The sequence below is a fragment of the Tachyglossus aculeatus genome, chromosome 8 (genome assembly GCF_015852505.1).
Source record: "Tachyglossus aculeatus isolate mTacAcu1 chromosome 8, mTacAcu1.pri, whole genome shotgun sequence".
Classification (NCBI taxonomy): Eukaryota; Metazoa; Chordata; class Mammalia; order Monotremata; family Tachyglossidae; genus Tachyglossus; species Tachyglossus aculeatus.
Genome location: NC_052073.1, coordinates 1,689,119 through 1,712,109, shown reverse-complemented (window position 1 = coordinate 1,712,109; position 22,991 = coordinate 1,689,119). Strand labels below are relative to the sequence as shown.

The following is a 22,991-nucleotide window of genomic DNA, read 5'->3' as shown; positions in this document are numbered from 1 at the left end:
AATGATGGCATTTGTTAAGCGCTTACGATGTGCAGAGCACTGTTCTAAGCGCTGTGGGGGGATACAAGGTGATCAAGTTGCCCCACGTGGGGCTCACAATCAATCCCCATTTTACAGATGAGGTAACTGAGGCTCAGAGAAGTTAAGTGACTTGCTCAAGGTCACACAGCCGGCATGTGGTGGAGCCGGATTCGAACCCATGACCTCGAACTCCAAAGCCCGTGCTCTTTTCACTGAGCCACGCTGCTTCTTCTTAAATACGATTGATTGATTGATTCTGTTTGACTTCATTCCATATTTACTGAGCCCTGAACTGTGTGCAGAGCACTGTACATGGGAGAACACAATACAGCAGTAAACAGTCACATTCCCTGCCCAAAACGGGTTTACAGTCTCCAGAGAGACAGACATCAATACAAATAAATCAAATTATGTCCATAGAGTCCATAAGAAGCAGCGTGGCTCAGTGGAAAGAGCACGGGCTTTGGAGTCAGAGGTCATGGGTTCGAATCCTCGAATCCCGGCTCCGCCACATTCGTTCATTCAATCGTATTTATTTATTTATTTTTTTAATGGCATTTGTTAAGCGCTTACTATGTGCAAAGCACTGTTCTAAGCACTGGGGAGGATACAAGGTGATCAGGTTGTCCCACGTGGGGCTCACAGTCTTCATCCTCATTTTACAGATGAGGGAACTGAGGCACAGAGAAGCTAAGTGACTTGCCCAAGGTCACGCAGCTGACAATTGGCAGAGCCAGGATTTGAACCCATGACCTCTGACTCCCAAGCCCGGGCTCTTTCCATTGAGCCACGCTGCTTCTCTTTATTGAGCGCTTACTGTGTGCAGAGCACTGCACTAAGCGCTTGGGAAGTCCAAGTTGGCAACCTATAGAGACGGTCCCTACCCAACAGTGGGCTCACAGTCTAGAAGGGGGAGACAGACAACAAAACATATTAACACAATAAAATAAATAAAAATAAAATAAAATATATAAATGAAATTAATGTCTGCCGGGTGACCGTGGGCAAGTCACTTCTCTGAGCCTCAGTTACCTCATCTGTAAAATGGGGATTGACCGTGAGCCCCACGTGGGACAACCTGATCATCTCGTATCCCCTCCGGCGCTTAGAACAGTGCTTTGCACATCGTAAGCGCTTAACAAATGCGCTTTATAAGTGCTGTGGGGCTGGGAGGTGTGAGCCCACTGTTGGGTAGGGACTGTCTCTATATGTTGCCAATTTGTACTTCCCAAGCGCTTAGTCCAGCGCTCTGCACACAGTAAGCGCTCAATAAATACGATTGATGATGACGATGGGAGGTGGGGAGAGCAAAGTGAGCGAGTCAGGGTGACGCAGAAGGGAGTGGGCGATGAGGAAAAACGCGGCGTAGTCTGGGAAGGCCTTTTGGATGTGAAGTGCTTTTTGTAAGGCTTTGAAAGGATGGAGACTCTATTTGGGGGACGTCTCAGATGCCTGTCTCTGGAGGGCCCAGTCATCCCAGGGAATTGTTTTTTATTATTATTATTAATAACACACACTCTGTGCCTGGCACTGTTTGAGCCTTGGGGTAGACCTTCTAGACTGTGAGCCCACTGTTGGGTAGGGACCGTCTCTAGAGAAGCAGCGTGGCTAGAGAAGCAGCGTGGCTCAGTGGAAAGAGCCCGGACTTTGGAGTCAGAGGTCATGGGTTCAAATCCCAGCTCTGCCAATTGTCAGCTGGGTGACTTCGGGCAAGTCATTTAACTTCTCTGGGCCTCAGTTACCTCAACTGTAAAATGGGGATTAATACTGTGAGCCCCCTGTGGGACAACCTGGTCACCTTGTAACCTCCCCAGCGCTTAGAACAGTGCTCTGCACATAGTAAGCGCTTAATAAATGCCATTGTTGTTATTATTATTATATGTTGCCAACTTGGACTTCCCAAGCACTTAGTACAGTGCTCTGCACACAATAGGCGCTCAATAAATACGATTGAATGAATACAAAATAATCAGGTTGCACACAGTCCATATCCCACAAGGGGCTCACAGCCTTAATCTCCATTTTACAGGTGAGGTAACTGAGGCAAAGAGAAACTAAGTGACTTGCCCAAGGTGACACAGCGGACAAGTGGCAGAGGCGGCATTAGAACCCAGGTCCTTCCGATTCCTAGGCCTGCGGTCTATCCACTATTCATTCATTCATGCATTCAGTCGTATTTATTGAGCGCTTACTGTGTACAGAGCACTGTACTAAGCGCTTGGGAAGTGCAAGCTGGCAACACACAGAGACGGTCCCCACGCAGCTTCTCCAAATCATTCATTCAGTCGTATTTATTGAGCGCTTACTGTGTGCAGAGCGCTGTACTAAGCGCTTGGGAAGTACAAGCTGGCAACACACAGACAGTCCCCACGCTGCTTCTCCAAATCATTCATTCAGTCGTATTTATTGAGCGCTTACTGTGTGCAGAGCACTGGACTAAGCGCTTGGGAAGTACAAGCTGGCAACACACAGAGACGGTCCCCACGCTGCTTCTCCAAATCATTCATTCAGTCATATTTATTGAGCGCTTACCGTGTGCAGAGCACTGGACTAAGCGCTCGGGAAGTACAAGCTGGCAACACACAGAGACGGTCCCCACGCTGCTTCTCCAAATCATTCAGTCGTATTTATTGAGCGCTTACTGTGTGCAGAGCACTGGACTAAGCGCTTGGGAAGTACAAGCTGAGTCCCCACACTGCTTCTCCAAATCATTCATTCAATCATATTTATTGAGCGCTTACTGTGTGCAGAGCACTGGACTAAGCGTTTGGGAAGTACAAGCTGGCAACACACAGAGACAGTCCCCACGCTGCTTCTCCAAATCATTCATTCAGTTGTATTTATTGAGCGCTTACTGTGTGCAGAGCGCTGTACTAAGCGCTTGGGAAGTACAAGCTGGCAATACACAGAGACGGTCCCCACGCTGCTTCTCCAAATCATTCATTCAATCATATTTATTGAGTGCTTACTGTGTGCAGAGCACTGGACTAAGCGCTTGGGAAGTACAAGCTGGCAACACACAGAGACGGTCCCCACGCTGCTTCTCCAAATCATTCAGTCGTATTTATTGAGCGCTTACTGTGTGCAGAGCACTGGACTAAGCGCTTGGGAAGTACAAGCTGAGTCCCCACGCTGCTTCTCCAAATCATTCATTCAATCATATTTATTGAGCGCTTACTGTGTGCAGAGCACTGGACTAAGCGCTTGGGAAGTACAAGCTGGCAACACACAGAGACGGTCCCCACGCTGCTTCTCCAAATCATTCAGTCGTATTTATTGAGCGCTTACTGTGTGCAGAGCACTGGACTAAGCGCTTGGGAAGTACAAGCTGAGTCCCCACGCTGCTTCTCCAAATCATTCATTCAATCATATTTATTGAGCGCTTACTGTGTGCAGAGCACTGTACTAAGCGCTTGGGAAGTACAAGCTGGCAACACACAGAGACGGTCCCCACGCAGCTTCTCCAAATCATTCATTCAGTCGTATTTATTGAGCGCTTACTGTGTGCAGAGCGCTGTACTAAGCGCTTGGGAAGTACAAGCTGAGTCCCCACGCTGCTTCTCCAAATCATTCATTCAATCATATTTATTGAGCGCTTACTGTGTGCAGAGCACTGGACTAAGCGCTTGGGAAGTACAGGCTGGCAACACACAGAGACGGTCCCCACGCTGCTTCTCCAAATCATTCAGTCGTATTTATTGAGCGCTTACTGTGTGCAGAGCACTGGACTAAGCGCTTGGGAAGTACAAGCTGAGTCCCCACGCTGCTTCTCCAAATCATTCATTCAATCATATTTATTGAGCGCTTACTGTGTGCAGAGCACTGTACTAAGCGCTTGGGAAGTACAAGCTGGCAACGCACAGAGACGGTCCCCACGCTGCTTCTCCAAATCATTCAGTCGTATTTATTGAGCGCTTACTGTGTGCAGAGCACTGGACTAAGCGCTTGGGAAGTACAAGCTGAGTCCCCACGCTGCTTCTCCAAATCATTCATTCAGTCGTATTTATTGAGCGCTTACTGTGTGCAGAGCACTGTATTCAGCGCTTGGGAAGTACAAGCTGGCAACACATAGAAACAGTCCCCACGCTGCTTCTCCAAATCGTTCATTCAATCGTATTTATTGAGCGCTTACTGTGTGCAGAGCACTGGACTAAGCGCTTGGGAAGTACAAGCTGGCAACGCACAGAGACGGTCCCCATGCTGCTTCTCCAAATCATTCATTCAGTTGTATTTATTGAGCGCTTTCTGTGTGCAGAGCGCTTGGGGAGTACAAGCTGGCAACATATAGAGATGGGCGCAGGTGCCCGTCTAGAGGGCGGGTGGTCTAATGGCTCGACTCCGTCTCGCTGCTCTGCCCCCAGGTCCTGGAAGGCTCAACTGTCGGTCCTGTCGGACGTGGCGAAGGGGACCCCGACGGACCCCGAAAGCTGCGGGCCCTGGTTCCGCCACCTGCCCCACGTGGAGCCCCCCGAATCCAGCGGCCCGGCCCGGCAGGCGGGGCCCCCGGCGCCCGCGCGGTCGGTCCGGGCCCGGCCCGGCTGCCCGGAGAAAGAGCCGGCCCGGCGGGGGTGGAAGCGGGAAGCGCGCTTCGGGATCCCCGCGGAGCCCTCGGAGCTGAGGTGCGTCCGCGTGACCGGGTTCAGTGCCCTGTTCACCCTGGCGGGGGACAGCACGGGCCTGACGGTCGCCCTGTGGGACCTGGAGACCCTCGAGGTGAAGCCCCTGGGCCTGGGCCGAGGTTGCATCCCCGTGGACGGCGGGGGAGACCAGCAGCCCTGCCTGGTCCTCACAGGTGAGGGTTGGACGTCAGTCTGGGGGTGCTTCAGCTGCTCCTCTCGGGATTCCTGCGGGGGGAGAATGGCGGAGGCCCCCAGATCGGAAGGATTTGTGAGCCCACTGTTGGGTAGGGACCGTCTCTGTATGTTGCCAATTTGTACCTCCCAAGCGCTTAGTACAGTGCTCTGCACACAGTAAGCGCTCAATACATACGATTGATGATGGTGATTTGGGGAAGCCCAGCGAGGCGGCGGCGGCACACTCGTGGCACGATTCCGGGAGCGGCGGGCAGCCACGCGCCGCCTCAGTGCCGGGTCGGCAGAACACCAAGGGGAGTTGGAGGGATGGGCATTCCCTTCCATTCAATCGTATTTATTGAGCGCTTACTGTGTGCGGAGCACTGCACTAAGCGCTTGGGAAGTCCAAGTTGGCAACATAGAGAGACGGTCCCTACCCAACAGCGGGTTCACAGTCTAGAAGGGGGAGATGGGCAACAAAACAAAACATATTAGCAAAATAAAATAAATAGAATAAATATGTACAAGTAAAATAAATAGATAGAGTGATAAATATGTACAAACATATTGAGCGCTTACTGTGTGCAGAGCACTGCACTAAGCGCTTGGGAAGTCCAAGTCGGCAACATGTAGAGACGGTCCCTACCCAACAGCAGGTTCACGATCTAGAAGGGGGAGACAGACAACAAAACAAAGCATGTTAACAAAATAAAATAAATAGAATAAATATGTACAGGTAAAATAGAGTGATAAATATGTACAAACGTATTGAGCGCTTACTGTGTGCAGAGCACTGCACTAAGCGCTTGGGAAGTCCAAGTCGGCAACATGTAGAGACGGTCCCTACCCAACAGCGGGTTCACGGTCTAGAAGGAGACGGACAACAAAACAAAGCATGTTAACAAAATAAAATAAATAGAATAAATATGTACAGGTAAAATAGAGTGATAAATATGTACAAACATATTGAGCACTTACTGTGTGCAGAGCACTGCACTAAACGCATGGGAAGTCCAAGTCAGCAACCTGTAGAGACAGTCCCTACCCAACAGCGGGTTCACGGTCTAGAAGGGGGAGACGGACAACAAAACAAAACATGTTAACAAAATAAAATAAATAGAATAAATATGTACAAGTAAAATAAATAGAGTGATAAATATGTACAAACATATTGAGCGCTTACTGTGTGCAGAGCACTGTACCAAGCGCTTGGGAAGCACAAGTCGGCATGGCAACGGGTCACTCCGTGACCTAATCTGGGGGTCTGTGACTGAACTGAGGGAGAGGGCAACAAGACTGGGCAAGGGCAATAATAATAATGGCATTTATTATTTCATTCAATTGTATTTATTAATAATAATAATGATGATGGTGGTATTTGTTAAGCGCTTACTATGTGCAAAGCACTGTTCTAAGCGCTGGGGAGGTTACAAGGTGATCAGGTTGTCCCACTGGGGGCTCACAGTTTTAATCCCCATTTTCCAGATGAGGGAACTGAGGCCCAGAGAAGTGAAGTGACTTGCCCAAGGTCACACGGCTGACATTTATTGAGCGCTTACTGTGTGCAGAGCACTATACTAAGCGCTTGGGAAGTCCAAGTTGGCAATACATAGAGACGGTCCCTACCCAACAGCGGGCTCATGGTCTAGAAAGGGGAGACAGGGAACAAAACAAAACATATTACCAAAATAAAATAGAGTAAATATGTACAAATAAAATAAATTTATTAAGCGCTTACTATGTGCACAGCACTGTTCTGAGCGCTGGTAGCGAAGCTGCGTGGCCTAATGGTTAGAGCACGGCCCTGGGATTCAGAAGGACCTGGGTTCTCATCCCGGCTCTGCCACTTGTTGTGTTTCCTGGGGCAAATCCCTTCCCTTCTCTGTGCCTCGGTTACCTCATCCGTAAAATGGGGATTAAGTCTTTGAGCCCCGTAGGGGACACAAACTGTGTCCGACCCGATGAGCTTGTATCTGCCCCGTCGCTTAGTACAGTGCCTGGCACAGAGTAAGCGCTTAACAGATGCCGTTTTAAAAAAAAAGACGGGCTTGGGAGTGGGGAGAAGGGGGGGCAGCTAGGCCGGGCCTGAGAGCGGGTGGAAGGAGTTGAATTGAATGCAGGGTAATAATAATAATAATAATTGGCATTTGTTAAGCGCTTACTATGTGCAAATCACTGTTCTAAGCGCTGGGGAGGATACAAGGTGATCAGGTTGTCCCACGTGGGGCTCACAGTCTTAATCCCCATTTTCCAGATGAGGGACCTGAGGCCCAGAGAAGTGAAGTGACTTGCCCACGATCACCCAGCCGACATGTGGCGGAGCCGGGATTCGAACCCGTGACCTCTGACTCCAAAGCCCGGGCTCTTCCCACCGAGCCCCGCTGCTTCTCTAAGGGAGGGAGGGGGCCCAAGCAGCCCGCCTCGCCAACCACTAAAAGTCCCCTTTTAGACTGTGAGCCCACTGTCGGGTAGGGACCGTCTCTATACGTTGCCAACTTGGACTGTGTGCTGTGCACACAGTAAGCGCTAAACCAAACATCCTAACAAAATTGATTGATTGGGCAGGGCCTGACTGCGGGCGGGGGGGGGTCCCAATGTGTCTGTACGTATCAATCAATCAATCGTATTTATTGAGCGCTTGCTGTGTGCGGGGCACTGTACTAGGCGCTTGGGAAGTCCAAGTTGGCAGCATCTAGAGACGGCCCCTACCCAACAGTGGGCTCACAGTCTAAAAGGGGGAGACGGAGAACAACACCAAACATCCTACAAAATTGATTGATTGAGCAGGGCCTGACTGCGGGCGGGGGTCAGGGGTCAAACCAGTGTGTTTGTACGTATCAATCAATTGTATTTTTTGAGCGCTTGCTGTGTGCAGAGCACTGGACTGAGCGCTTGGGAAGTCCAAGTTGGCAACATAGAGAGACGGTCCCTACCCAACAGCGGGCTCACAGTCTAAAAGGGGGAGACAGACAACAAAACCAAACAAAGTAACAAAATTGATTGATTGAGCAGGGCCTGACTGCGGGCGGGGGTCCCAATGTGTTTGTACGTATCAATCAATCAGTCGTGTTTATTGAGCGCTTACTGTGCAGAGCACCGTACTAAGCGCTTATCTTATTTGTTCATTTTGTTAGTATGTTTGGTTTTGTTTTCTGTCTCCCCCTTTTGGACTGTGAGCCCGCTGTGGGGTAGGGACCGTCTCTAGATGTTGCCGACTTGGACTTCCCAAGCGCTTAGTCCAGTGCTCTGCACGCAGTAAGCGCTCAATAAATACGATTGATTGATTGATCGATCTGGTGGAAACAAAATTCACTTCCCTCTCTGGATCGCCCGGCCCCCCCTCCCGAAAACGTCCAGACGCCGAGAGAGCGGTTATGTCCGCAACCTGTCTTGGGTGATTGATGATGATGATGATGATGATCCCCCCCCCTTCTTACCTCCTTCCCTTCCCCACAGCACCTGTATATATGATTGTACATATTTATTACTCTATTTATTTATTTTACTTGTACATATCTATTCTATTTATTTTATTTTGTTAGTATGTTCGGTTTCGTTCTCTGTCTCCCCCTTTTAGACTGTGAGCCCGCTGTTGGGTAGGGACCGTCTCTAGATGTTGCCAACTTGGACTTCCCAAGCGCTTAGTCCAGTGCTCTGCACATAGTAAGCGCTCGATAAGTACGATGGATGATGATGGGTGCGTTTCTCCCGCAGAGGACGGACTCTGTCTGGTTTTGTTCGGCTTGACGCAAGAGGAGTTCCTGAACAGACTGATGATCCACGGAAGCGCCGGCACCGTAGACGCCGTGTGCCGCCTCAACGCGTGGGGAAGATGCCCGGTCCCCATCCACGCGCTTGAGGTAAACGTTTGAGCCTCGGTTGGTCCGCGCCCACCCAAGGGCACGGCCTACGCCGGTCTGTTTCCTGCTCCGCTCCATCAAATACCGCCGCCTCGTCCCCTCCGTGTCCTTCTTCTGGCCGCGGCGGGACCTATAATTCTGTTTTATTTTATTAATTTGTTGTCCGTCTCTCCCTTCTAGCCTGGGAGCCCGCTGTCGGGTAGGGACCGTCTCTAGATGTTGCCAACTTGGACTTCCCAAGCGCTTAGTCCAGTGCTCTGCACGCAGTAAGCGATTGAATGAATGAATGAATAATAATGATGGCGTTTATTAAGCGCTTACTCTGTGCGAAGCACTGTTCTAAGCCCCGGGGAGGTTCCAAGGCGATCAGGTTGTCACAGGCTTCATCCCCGTTTTCCAGGCGAGGTACCTGGGGCCCGGAGAAGTGAAGCGACTTGCCCAAAGTCACCCAGCTGACAATTGGCGGGGCTGGGATTTGAACCCGTGACCTCTGACGCCAAAGCCCGGGCTCTTTTCCACCGAGCCACGCTGCTGCTCAGCAGCGGGAAGGTGGAACCGAGGGGAAGGATCCCAGGCCTAGGAATCAGGGGACCAGTATCCGAGTCAGTCAGGCACATTTATTGAGCATTTACTGTGAGCAGAGCACTGTGCTAAGCGCTTGGGGGAATACAATGCAACAATAAATAGAGAAGCAGCGTGGCTCAGTGGAAAGAACCTGGGCTGTGGAATCAGAGGTCATGGGTTCGAATTCCGGCTCTGCCACGTGTCTGCGGTGTGACCTTGGGCAAGTCACTTAACTTCTCAGAGCCTCAGTTACCTCATCTGTAAAATAGGGTGCTCTCCATCCCCCCCATCTTACCTCCTTCCCTTCCCCACAGCACCTGTATATATGTATATATGTTTGTACATATTTATTACTCTATTTATTTATTTTACTTGTCCATATCTATTCTATATATTTTCTTTTGTTAGTATGTTTGGTTTTGTTCTCTGTCTCCCCCTTTTAGACTGTGAGCCCACTGTTGGGTAGGGACTGTCTCTATATGTTGCCAATTTGTACTTCCCAAGCGCTTAGTACAGTGCTCTGCGCATAGTAAGCGCTCAATAAATATGATTGATTGATTGATTGAATAAACAGACATATTCCCTGCCCACATTGAGCTTACATTTTAGAGTCCAGGTTCCACCCCTTGCCTGCTGTGTGTCCCTAGGCAAGTCACTTAATTATCATCAATCGTATTTATTGGGCGCTTACTGTGTGCAGAGCACTGTACTAAGCGCTTAATGCCTCCATGCCTCAGGTACCTCATCTGTAAAACGAGGATTCAGTAACTGTTCTCCCTCCTGCTCACATGGTGGGCCCCTCATGGGACAGGGACTGTCTCTGCTCTGATGATCTTGGATATACCCCAGCGCTTAATAATAATAATGGTATTTATTACGTGCTTACTATGTGCAAAGCACTGTTCTAAGCGCTGGGGAGGTTACAAGGTGATCAGGTTGTCCCACGGGGGGCTCACAGTTTTAATCCCCCTTTTACAGAGGAGGGAACTGAGGCACAGAGAAGTGAAGTGACCTGCCCAAAGTCACACAGCTGACAGTTGGTGGAGCCGGGATTTGAACCCATGACCTCTAACTCCAAAGCCCGGACTCTTTCCACTGAGCCAAGCTGCTTCTCTTCACAGCACACTTGTCTGCTGTGTGACCTTGGGCAAGTCACTTCACTTCTCTGTGCCTCAGTTGCCTCATCTGTAAAATGGGGATCGAGGCTGTGAGCCCCATGTGGGACAAGGACTGTGCCCAACCATGACCTCTGACTCCAAAGCCCGGGCTCTTTCCACTGAGCCACGCTGCTTCTCCAATAATACAGTGCTTGGCATATAGTAAACACTCAGCAAATACTCCAATTATTATTATTAATAATAATTACTATTATCATCATCATCATTATTTTCATCATTGTCATTATCATTATTATTTTGAGTGGTAATAGTATTGTCCTGCCTACTGTCCTCTAGTGTGGTATAGGAGAGGAGCCTGAGGAAGGAAAGACTGTGAAATTAGAAATTCCTCCCTTCATCATCATCATCATCAATCGTATTTATTGAGCGCTTACTGTGTGCAGAGCACTGTACTAAGCGCTTGGGAAGTACAAATTGGCAACACATAGAGGCAGTCCCTACCCAACAGTGGGCTCACAGTCTAAAAGCCTTCAAAGCCCTACTGAGAGCTCACCTCCTCCAAGAGGCCTTCCCAGACTGAGCCCCCTCCTTCCTCTCCCCCTCCTCCCCCTCTCCATCCCCTCCCGCCTTACCTCCCTCCCTTCCCCACAGCACCTGCATATATGTTTGTACGTATTTATTACTCTATTTATTTTACTTGTCCGTATCTATTCTATTTATTTTATTTTGTTAATACGTTTTGTTTTGTTCTCTGCCTCCCCCTTCTAGACTGTGAGCCCACTGTTGGGTAGGGACTGTCTCTAGATGTTGCCAACTTGGACTTCCCAAGCGCTTAGTCCAGTGCTCTGCATACAGTAAGCGCTCAATAAATACGATTGAATGAAGGAATGAATGACCTCTGAATCCCAAGCCCGGGCTCTTTCCACTGTCTCCCCCTTTTCGACTGCGAGCCCACTGTTGGGTAGGGACTGTCTCTATATGTTGCCAACTTGGACTTCCCAAGCGCTTAGTAAGCGCTCAATAAATCCGATTGAATGAATGAATGAATGAATGGAGAAGGCAGGAACAACGATTGATCTCTCCCCTCCTGTCGCTCACTTCCCAGCCTCCCCCACTAAGGCCCAGAGACGGACGGAGCCTCATTCCCGGTTTTCCCTGTCGGGGCTCTCCCGGGCCCTCCGTCCCTGAGAGGTCGGACCAGTTGCAGAATCTCAGCGCTCCGAGACCTCACCTGGAAGTTTCACCCTCCGCTTCCCGTTTCGTTTATAAGACCTATAGCCACCTGCGAGGAGCACAGGTGCCCGCTCCCTTTGGGAGCCGAGGGCACCCACAGCTGTGGAGCTGGGCTTCCGCTCTCATTTAGCCGAGGACCAGTTTCCAGACCGGCTTGCAAAGTCCCCAGATGATGACTTTCTGGCCTGGGAGCCCCCTGAGGTCTCTGCCCCCCCCCGTATCCGAAAAGCTGGCACGTTGGCTCGGAGGGATTTTCCCTTCCTTGGCTAATGCCAGGCCCCAGTTTTGCAGGGGAAGTCCGGTGGCCTTGCCCTCGGGAAGGCCGGTGGACAGCAGGGTGGTCCTCCCGGAGTCGGGCCGCCATCCCAAAACGGGAGACGTGGTGGTCTAGTGGAAAGAACCCAGGCCTGGGAATCGGGAGATCTGGATCCAAGTCCCGGCTCCACCACTGACCCGCTGTGGGGCATTTGCTTAAGTTCTCATGGGCCTCAGTTTTCTCACCTGTAAAACCGGGACCAATCAATCAATCAATCAATCGTATTTATTGAGCGCTTACTATGTGCAGAGCACTGTACTAAGCGCTTGGGGAGTACAAATTGGCAACACATAGAGACAGTCCCTACCCACCAGTGGGCTCACAGTCTAAAAGGGGGAGACAGAGAACAAAACCAAACATACCAACAAAATAAAATAAATAGGATAGAAATGTACAAGTAAAATAAATAAATAAATATTTTGACCAGATCCCTGCTGTCCGTACCCCTTAGATTGCAAGCCCCGTGTGCGACGGGGGCAGGGGCTCTGTTCAAACTCATAATTTTATATCTCTTCCTGTGCTTAGCACATAGTTCATAATCATTTTGGAAGGAAAGATCCCAGTGGGCCCGCTTCCCGGCATTTCCAGCGTAGCATTGTTTCCCCCTGGGGCTGAATTCTATTTTCTTTCAGGCTGGGATCGAGAACCGTCAGCTGGACACCGTTGACTTTTTTCTGAAGAGCAAAGAGAATCTTTTGACTCCTTCTCCGGCCGCCCCCTCTCCCTCGCTAACTGATCCGTTCGCCGGTCTCCCGTCCCACGAGTATTTGAAAAGTAAGAAGATGGAGGGTTTTACCCCTGCTGCAGTCGTTGCCTTGTCTTCTCCTTACTGTGCAAAAAGCAGTTATGTCACAGGATGCCTTGGCCTTGACTTTTTGGCACCCTTTCCGGGGAAACCTCTTAAAGGAACTAGAGGGAGAATTGCCTATGTGGGGGTCACCTACTCGGCAAAGCCCTATTTCCTGGGCCGTTAGCACAGGGTTTCCATTCGGGCACAGAGGCCAAAGCAAGCCCACCCTCTCTGCCTGGCATTGTGCCTGAGGTCTGGCACTTCCCCTTTGGGATTCCAGTTCCTCTGTTTGAGAAGCCGAGGGAAGGGGCGGCCCAGGGTGACCTGCAAAACCCCAGTCGGATCTCCTCCTCATTTTGGGAGCTGTGAGCTCGGCAGGAGAAAGCTCCCAGTCCGTCCAAGCGATCCTTGCAGGGTTGCGGCGGTCAGGCCCCACTTCCAAGCTGTAATATTTTAGTCCTGGGAATTTAGATCCCAGTTGGGAAACCCGTAGGCATCCCCCGTCCTGATCTGGTCATCCGTGTGCGCGTTCCCTGACCTGACCCGAGCGTCCCTGTGCATATCTCCTGCCTTGACGTGGAAGTCTGTTGGGTGTCCCCTGTTCTGTCCCGGGCATGGGTGTGCGTGTCTCTATGTGTTGCCGACTTGTACTTCCCAAGCGCTTAGTCCAGTGCTCTGCACACAGTAAGCGCTCAATAAATACGATTGATTGATTGATTGAACTGGGTATCCGTGTGCCTTCCCAGGAGTACAAGAGCTGACCCCTGCCCTTGACTTGCTCTGCTCAGCGGTGAGAGAGAACGACTTGGAAACTCAGAGCAAACACTTCGCAGAACAGCTGCTGAGCCTCACCCTTTCCTTCCTCCACAAGCAGCTCCGGGAGATCTTCGTCCACGTAAATGGTGAGGTGGGGGCCGCCACGGCCTCTGTCTGGCCCGAAACATCGTACTGGAGATGAGCACGGCGGCGGGGCTGGGGGGGATGCACATGGTGGGGCCAGGCCAGAAGCCTGTGACTAATTCGGGTCAGAGAATGCAAGCGTAAGAATCTGGAGTACTTCTTCCTGTAAGAGGCAGAGGAGGAGGGATGAGTTTGGAGGTGGGAGAAATGCAAACTCCGGGCCCCTGGGATGGACACTGGCGTCCCACATGCCCCACACCAGCCCCATCCCGCTTAGTCCTCTTTGGTTTGCTTCGGTCTCGGTGACCGAGCCCGTGTGCACCTCCCCAGAGCTGGACGGGCCCCTGCGGGCCGGGGTGGACATCTTAACCGGTTACATCGCCGAGCTGCGGACCTTTATGATCAAGTTCCCGAAGAGGCCGGTGGACGCCGTGGCTGCGTCTGCCGCGGGAGTCGGCCCGAGCGACCCCACGCCCAGGGGAGGGAGGCCGGAGGCTTGGGAAGGCCTCAGCCCGGAGGTGAGGTCGCGTGGCTCGGAGAAGCAGCGTGGCTCAGTGGAAATCAATCAATCAATCGTATTTATTGAGCGCTTACTGTGTGCAGAGCACTGGACTAAGCGCTTGGGAAGTACAAGTTGGCAACGTATAGAGACAGTCCCTACCCAACAGTGGGCTCACAGTCTAAAAGGGGGAGACGGAGAACAAACCAAAACATACTAACAAAATGAAATAAATAGAATAGATATGTACAAGTACAATAAATAAATAAGTAGAGTAATAAATCTGTACAAACATATATACAGGTGCTGTGGGGAAGGGAAGGAGGTGAGATGGGGGGATGGAGAGGGGGACGAGGGGGAGAGGAAGGAAGGGGCTGAGTGTGGGAAGGCCTCCTGGAGGAGGTGAGCTCTCAGTAGGGCCTTGAAGGGAGGAAGAGAGCTAGCTTGGCGGATGGGCAGAGGGAGGGAAAGAGCCCGGGCTTTGGAGTCAGAGGTCATGGGTTCAAATCCCAGCTCCACCACTTGTCAGCTGTGTGACCTTGGGCAAGTCACTTCACTTCTCTGGGCCTCAGTTACCATATCTGCAAAATGAGGATTAAGACTGTGAGCCCGCCGTGGGACAACCTGATCACCTTGTCACCTCCCCAGCGCTTAGAACGGTGCTTGCATATAATAATAATTATAATAATAATGGCATTTATTGAGCGCTTACTATGTGCAAAGCACTGTTCTAAGCGCCGGGGAGGTTACAAGGTGATCAGGTTGTCCCACGGGGGGCTCACACTCAATCCCCATTTTACAGATGAGATAACTGAGGCCCAGAGAAGTGAAGTGACTTGCCCCAAATCACACAGCTGACAATCGGTGGAGCTGGGATTCGATAGTAAGCGCTTAATAAATGCCATTATTATTATTATTATTATGGCTGTCCTCCCTGGGGATGCAGTGGGGGAGGCGGGCAGAACTGACACAGCCTCTTCCCCGGGGGAACTTCTGGCCCACAGCTGCCGCCCTGCCCTGCTAGACTCGACTGGACGTCCTTTTCACCTCTCCCCTGCTCCCACCCTTCCTCCTGTCCCACCCCAAATCCGCCAGACCCAAGCTCTCCTGTCTTCGTAGCCCCCTCGTAGCCCATCTCCTCCAGCAGCCCTTCCCTGATTCATTTCTAATCTTCGATTTCTCGCCCCTCTTCACCACCTAGGCGCTTCTGTACGCACTTCCTCTGCTAGTATTTGTGTTCGTAGCTTATGTTCCCGGTTACTTGAGCACTAATTTATGTCAGCGTCCCCTTTTCCTTCTATCTTCTCTCTGTGAATTATTGCAGCATCTGTCATCATCATCATCATCATCATCAATCGTATTTATTGAGCGCTTACTATGTGCAGAGCACTGTACTAAGCGCTTGGGAAGTACAAGTTGGCAACGTATAGAGACAGTCCCTACCCAACAGTGGGCTCACAGTCTAAAAGGGAGCTCACAGTCTAATCTGTCTCACCTGCTAGAACGTAACGTCCTTGAGGATTATGATGATGATGATGGCGTTTGTTAAGCACTTACTATGTGCAGAGCACTGTTCTAAGCGCTGGATACAAGGTGTCCTACATGGGGCTCGCAGTCTTAAACCCCCATTTTGCAGGTGAGGTAACTAAGGCTCAGAGAAGTTAAGTGACTCGCCCAAGGTCACACAGCAGACATATGGTGGAGCCGGGGTTCGAACCCATGACCTCTGACTCCAAAGCCTGAGCTCTTCTCCACTGAGCCACGCTGATCATGTCTGTTTACTCTGTCATACTCTCCCAAGAGCTTAGTACAGTGTAGATATACAGAACCCATGGAACGTATCTGCTAATTGTGTTATATTGTACTCTCCTAAACACCTAATAGATTGCTCCTCCAGGAGGTCTTCCCAGACTGAGTCCCCTCCTTCCTCTCCCCCTCCTCCCCCTCTCCATCCCCCCCACCTTACCTCCTTCCCTTCCCCACAGCACCTATATATATGTATATATGTTTGTACGGATTTATTACTCTATTTTACGTGTACATATTCTATTTATTTTATTTGGTTAGTATGTTTGGTTTTGTTCTCTGTCTCCCCCTTCTAGACTGTGAGCCCACCGTTGGATAGGGACCGTCTCTAGATGTTGTCAACTTGTACTTCCCAAGCGCTTAGTCCAGTGCTCTGCACACAATAAGCACTCAATAAATACGATTGATTGATTGATGGATGTATATATGTTTGTACATATTTATTACTCTGTTTATTTCACTTGTACATATCTATTCTATTTATTTTATTTTGTTAATATGTTTTGTTTCGTTCTCTGCCTCCCCCTTCTAGACTGTGAGCCCACTGTTGGGTAGGGACCGTCTCTAGATGGTGCCAACTTGTACTTCCGAAGCGCTTAGTACAGTGCTGTGCACACAGTAAGCACTCAATAAATATGATTGAATGAATGAATGAATTGCTCTGCACATAGTAAGTGCTCGGTACATAAAATTGATTGGTTATGTGATTGATAGAATGATTGATTGCAACTACCAGAGTCTTCCCGGTGACAAGGGATAATCCCAGAAACATTTGCCACTTATAATAATAATAATAATAATGGCATTTGTTAAGCGCTTACTATGTGCAAAGCACTGTTCTAAGCACTTATGTCTCTCCCCCCAACCCCCAGGCTTCCGGCCGGGTTGGGGGCGGGGGAGGCTGTTTCATTCATTCATTCAATCGTATTTATTGAGCGCCTACTGTGTGCAGAGCACTGTCCCAAGCGTTTGCCGCTCAGAATCTCGGGACGAGAGCCCAGTGTCTTCTCCTCAGATTTCAATGGCCGTATTTGATTTTTGGCTCTCTCCCAGCGAATCATCACCGATGCCATCCTAAATAACAAGATCCCCGAGGCTCAGGCCTTCTTCAGGGTAACCGGCCACGCCGCGCAAAACCTTGAGCGACTGATCCAGACTGGGCTGGGCCTGGCCTACAACCGCCTCCTGGAGAGGGACGTCGAGGAAGCCGCCCAGCTCCTAAGGAACATGGTGAGTGGGCCCGGACGAGGCCAAGACCCCCTGATAAAGTGGGCGGCTCCCTGAGTTCATTCATTCATTCGATCGTATTTATTGAGCGCTTACCGTGTGCAGAGCGCCGGACTGAGCGCTTGGGAAGTCCAAGTTAGCAACAGAGACGGTCCCTACCCAACAGCGGGCTCACAGTCTAGAAGACTTTTGGACTGTGAGCCCACTGTTGGGTAGGGACCGTCTCTCTGTGTTGCCAATTTGGACTTCCCAAGCGCTTAGTACAGCGCTCTGCCCGTAGTAAGCGCTCAATAAATACGATTGATGATGATGATGATGAGAAGAAGTTCATCTTAAACTGTTAAACTGTTTCTCCGGCGTAGGACTGTGATACATACAGACTGAGGGGTTTTATTCAAAGTGAATTGGCTCCGGAGGAAAGCCCTGGGAAAATCGTTCCCGGAAAATCCCCCAGGAAGTGACTCTGGGGAGGAGACCTTTTAGGGGACGGGAAAGCATCGCCTGCCGTAGCCCTCCATCCTTCCAGCCGGGGATCTGGGGCAGCTGATTAGGGCAAAGGCCTCAGGGTGCCCCAGCGTTATTTTTATGCCTGGGACTTTCAGATTCCCTTTAGGTACCCCCTCCTCCTTCTAGAAAGAACACCTTCCTCAGGATGGCTGCCCAGTGGGCAGGGAGGGTGAGGGGATACTGGGAACAGCGCTTAGTACAGCGCTCTGCACACAGTAAGCGCTCAATAAATACGATCGATGATGAACAGGGGCGGTTGTCGCTTTCTCCCTCACCCAAGATCCGGCTTGACACCCGTCCACGTGTTTTGTTGCCCGTCTCCCCCTTCTAGACTGTGAGCCCGTTGTCGGGTAGGGACCGGCTTTACATGTTGCCAACTTGTGCTTCCCAAGCGCTTAGTCCAGTGCTTTGCACACAGTAAGCGCTCAAGAAATACGAATGAATGAATCTGGCTCCATCCTGTGCCCCATTGTTGCCGCCATCTGTCAGGGAGGGGGTGGTTACGTTGCAGCTGGAAACTGGCACCCCAATTTAGTTTAATATATTGGTGCTTTCGTTAGAGAATATTTTCCTCAGACATCAGAAAAGGCATGTTACCTTGAAATAATAATAATAACAGTGATGGCATTTGTTAAGCGCTTACTATGTGCAAAGCATCTAAGCACCGGGGGGATGCAAGATGATCAGGTTGTCCCACGCGGGGTTCACAGTCTTAATCCCCGTTTTACAGATGAGGGTACTGAGGCTCAGAGAAATTCAGCGACTTGCCCACGGTCACACAGCAGACATGTGGCGGAGCCGGCATTCGAACCCATGACCACTGACTCCAAAGCCCGGGCTCTTTCCACTAAGCCACACTGCTTCTCTAAAGATGAAGACCATTCCAGCCTAAAATGCTTTTTGAAAGTAAACTATTCGCTGAACATTTTTAGTGAACGTAAAGAGACCTGGAAAATATTTCATGTTCTAGCATGCAGAGTACTACACTGGTGTCCTACTCAGAGAAAGGAAGCTGATTTTAGTAAGTGTGTGTGCCATTCTCTTGAGAAAAAAACAGTATTATATTGGTGTCCTACTCAGAGAAAGGAAGCTGATTTTAGTAACTGTGTGTGCCATTCTCTTGAGAAAAAAACCAGAGTACTATATTGGTGTCCTACTCAGAGAAAGGAAGCTGATTTTATTAAGTGTGTGTGCCATTCTCTTGAGAAAAAACCAGAGTACTATATTGGTGTCCTACTCAGAGAAAGGAAGCTGATTTTATTAAGTGTGTGTGCCATTCTCTTGAGAAAAAACCAGATTACTATATTGGTGTCCTACTCAGAGAAAGGAAGCTGATTTTATTAAGTGTGTGTGCCATTCTCTTGAGAAAAAACCAGAGTACTATATTGGTGTCCTACTCAGAGAAAGGAAGCTGATTTTATTAAGTGTGTGTGCCATTCTCTTGAGAAAAAAACAGTATTATATTGGTGTCCTACTCAGAGAAAGGAAGCTGATTTTAGTAAGTGTGTGTGCCATTCTCTTGAGAAAAAAACAGAGTATTATATTGGTGTCCTACTCAGAGAAAGGAAGCTGATTTTATTAAGTGTGTGTGCCATTCTCTTGCCAGAAAACAAAAAGTCACTTCGGTCTTCAGGCCCTTGTTAAAATGGGTAGGGACCGGCTCTGTATGTTGCCAACTTGTACTTCCCAAGCGCTTAGTCCAGTGCTCTGCACAAAGGAAGCGCTCAATAAATACGATTGAATGAATGAATGCCGTTGGCACCATATTGGCTCCGGTTGCCGTGGTATGGTAGGGGGTGTTTGGATGCTTTGGTGAGGTTGCGGACCTCGAGACGTCACGGAGTTGTGGTCAGCCAACGTGATCTCTCTGTGGGAATGCATGCAACACCATTTCATCATCATCATCATCATCATCGTATTTATTGAGCACTTACTGTGTGCAGAGCACTGTACTAAGCGCTTGGGAAGTCCAAATTGGCAACATATAGAGACAGTCCCTGCCCAACAGTGGGCTCACAGTCTAAAAGGGGGAGACAGAGAACAAAACCAAACATACTAACAAAATAAAACAAATAGAATAGATATGTACAAGTAAAATAGAGTAAATAAATATGTACAAACATATATACAGAGTCGGGATTAGAACCCACGACCTTCGGCCTCCCAGGCCCGAGCTCTGCCCCTTAGACCACACCCGTGTGGGCCCGGGGACCGTGTCCAACGCGGTTGGCTTCGACCCACCCCAGCGCTCAGCACAGTGCCTGGAGCATGGTCAGCGTTTTTAACAGATACCACAATAATAATGATATTTCAGACTGTCGGATGGGCTTTGGGGGCCGGGGGGGTGTCTCTTTGACTCTGCAGGGTTTCGATGTGAAGGCCCAGCTACACAAGATATGCTTCTACACAACGGAGAAAGGTCTGCGGGACTTCTTGGTAAGTGAGCGCCAGACACCGTAGTTGAATCTTCCCGGGGAAACACGTGGCGCTCTCACAATCTCCTGCTAGGTTTGTGGGTGCGCCAGGTCAGGCGGGATTGGGCAGAGGGGTTCCCAAACAACCATTTTTGGGGTTCCTCGGATCAGGGGTGACGGCATCAGCGTGCGGTTGAATCGTTGATCGTAAGACAATCAATCAATCAATCAATCAATCGTATTTATTGAGCGCTTACTATGTGCAGAGCACTGTACTAAGCGCTTGGGAAGTACAAATTGGCAACACATAGAGACAGTCCCTACCCAACAGTGGGCTCACAGTCTACAAGGGGGAGACAGAGAACAAAACCAAACATACTAACAAAATAAAATAAATAGAATAGGTTTTCTATAACAAACAGCGCGTCGTTAGTCCTATTTGCCCTCTAAGTTCCTTGAGGGGCAAGGAGTGTCATGTCTGTATACTCTGTTGTGCTCTCTCAAGCGCTTAGTACAGTGCCCCGTCCCCAGCAGGCGCACGGTACGTGTTGCTGATGGACTAACCCACCAAGTTGCATTGGAGTGGATTGCACATACGTACATATCATCATCATCATCATCAATCGTATTTATTGAGCGCTTACTATGTGCAGAGCACTGTACTAAGCGCTTGGGAAGTACAAATTGGCAACATGTAGAGACAGGCCCTACCCAACAGTGGGCTCACAGTCTAAAAGGGGGAGACAGAGAACAAAACCAAACATACTAACAAAATAAAATAAATAGAATAGATATGTACAAATAAAATAGAGTAATAAATATGTACAAACATATATACATATATACAGGTGCTGTGGGGAAGGGAAGGAGGTAAGATGGGGGGATGGAGAGGGGGACGAGGGGGAGAGGAAGGAAGGGGCTCAGTCTGGGAGGAAGGGGCTCCGTCTGGGATATCCATATTTTGACATATCCATAATTTACATTTTTATATTACTGTCTGTCTCTCCCTCTAGACTGTAAACGCACTGCGGGCAGCGAACCTGCCCGGCTAGTCTGTTATATGATACTCGCCAATCAATCAGTGGTATTTATTGAGCGATTACTGTGTGCAGAGCACTGTATTTCTACAAAAATGTCACACACACCCCCTCCTCAAAAATCTCCAGTGGTTGCCTGTCAAGCAGAAACTCCTCACTGTTGGCTTCAGAGCTCTCCATCACCTTACCCCCTCTTATTTCACCTCCCTTTTCTCCTTCTCCAGCCCAGCCCGCACCCTCCGCTCCTCTGCCGCTAATCCCCTCACCGGGCCTCGTTCTCGCCTGTCCCGCCGTCGACCGTTGTCTTTTGTTTTCCCCATTTTTCAAGCGCTTAGTACAGTGCTCTGCACACAGTAAACGCTCAATAAATACGATTGATGATGACCCCCAGCCCACGTCCTACCTCTGGCCTGGAATGCCCTCCCTCCTCACATCCACCAAATTAGCACACTTCCCCCCTTCAAAGCCCTACTGAAAGGTCACCTCCTCCAGGAGGCCTTCCCAGACTGGGCCCCCATTTTCCTCTGCTCTCCCCATCGCCCCGACTCCCTCCCTCTGCTCTATCCTCCTCCCCACCCCACATCTGTTGTGTATATATGTACACATTTATTATTCCATTTGATTAATGATGTGTATGTAGCTGTAATTCTATTTATCAATCAATCAGTCGTATTTATTGAGCGCTTACTGTGTGCAGAGCACTGGACTAAGCGCTTGGGAAGTACAAGCTGGCAACATATAGAGACAGGCCCTACCCAACAGTGGGCTCACAGTCTAGAAGGGGGAGACAGAGAACTAAAGCAGACATACTAACAAAATAAAATAGAATAGATAGGTGCAAGTAAAATAAGTAAATAAATAGAGTAATAAATATGTACAAACATATATACAGGACGCAATTGCACATACGTACATATCCATAATTTACATTTTTATATTACTGTCTGTCTCTCCCTCTAGACTGTAAACGCACTGTGGGCAGCGAACCTGCCTGTCTAGTCTGTTATATGATACTCGCCAATCAATCAGTGGTATTTATTGAGCGATTTTTATATTGTTGCTAATGATGCCTGTCCACTTGTTTCATTTTGTTATCTGTCTCCCCGCTTGTAGACCGTGAGCCCGTTGTCGGGTAGGGGTTGTCCCTGTTTGTTGCCGTATTTTACTTTCAATCAATCAATCAATCAATCATATTTATTGAGCGCTTACTATGTGCAGAGCACTGTACTAAGCGCTTGGGAAGTACAAGTTGGCAACATATAGAGATGGTCCCTACCCAGCAGCTTTCCAAGTGCTTAGTACAGTGCTGTGCCCACAGTAAGCGCTCACAAAATACAGTTGAACGAATGAATTAAGCGTTTAAGAGAGTACAAAATAACAGAGGCGGTAGACACGGTCCCTGCCCACAACGAGCTTACAGTCTAGAGGACGGGCTCACGGTCTGGAACTCTCCCAAACACTTCGTAAAACGCTCTGCATGCAGGTTTCAGTAATTATGATTGATTCAATCAATCAGTCGTATTTATTGAGCGCTTACTGTGTGCAGAGCACTGTACTAAGCACTTGGGAAGTCCAAGTTGGCAACATATAGAGACGGTCCCTACCCAACAGCGGGCTCACAGTCTAGAAGGGGGAGACAGAGAACAAAACCAAACATATTAACAAAGTAAAATGAATAGAATAGATATGTACAAGTAAAATAAATAGAGTAATAAATCCGTACAAACTTATATACAGGTGTTGTGAGCCCACTGTTGGGTAGGGACTGTCTCTATATGCTGCCAACTTGTACTTCCCAAGCGCTTAGTACAGTGCTCTGCTCACAGTAAGCGCTCAATAAATACGATTGATGATGATGATGATGATGGTGGGGAAGGGAAGGAGGTAAGGCGGGGGGGATGGAGAG

At 49.4% G+C, this 22,991-nt stretch overlaps 1 protein-coding gene across 1 annotated transcript in view; it reads left to right on the top strand.

Moving 5' to 3' along the window:
* Positions 1-22,991, top strand: part of SPG11 (SPG11 vesicle trafficking associated, spatacsin) — an 81,851-nt gene that overhangs the window by 15,031 nt on the left and 43,829 nt on the right. Inside the window, exons 6-12 of the mRNA XM_038749938.1 lie at positions 4,383-4,813; positions 8,529-8,674; positions 12,538-12,679; positions 13,442-13,597; positions 13,926-14,113; positions 16,954-17,130; positions 19,999-20,070. Coding sequence (XP_038605866.1) covers positions 4,383-4,813; positions 8,529-8,674; positions 12,538-12,679; positions 13,442-13,597; positions 13,926-14,113; positions 16,954-17,130; positions 19,999-20,070 — 1,312 coding nt within the window. The remainder of the gene's footprint in view (positions 1-4,382; positions 4,814-8,528; positions 8,675-12,537; positions 12,680-13,441; positions 13,598-13,925; positions 14,114-16,953; positions 17,131-19,998; positions 20,071-22,991) is intronic.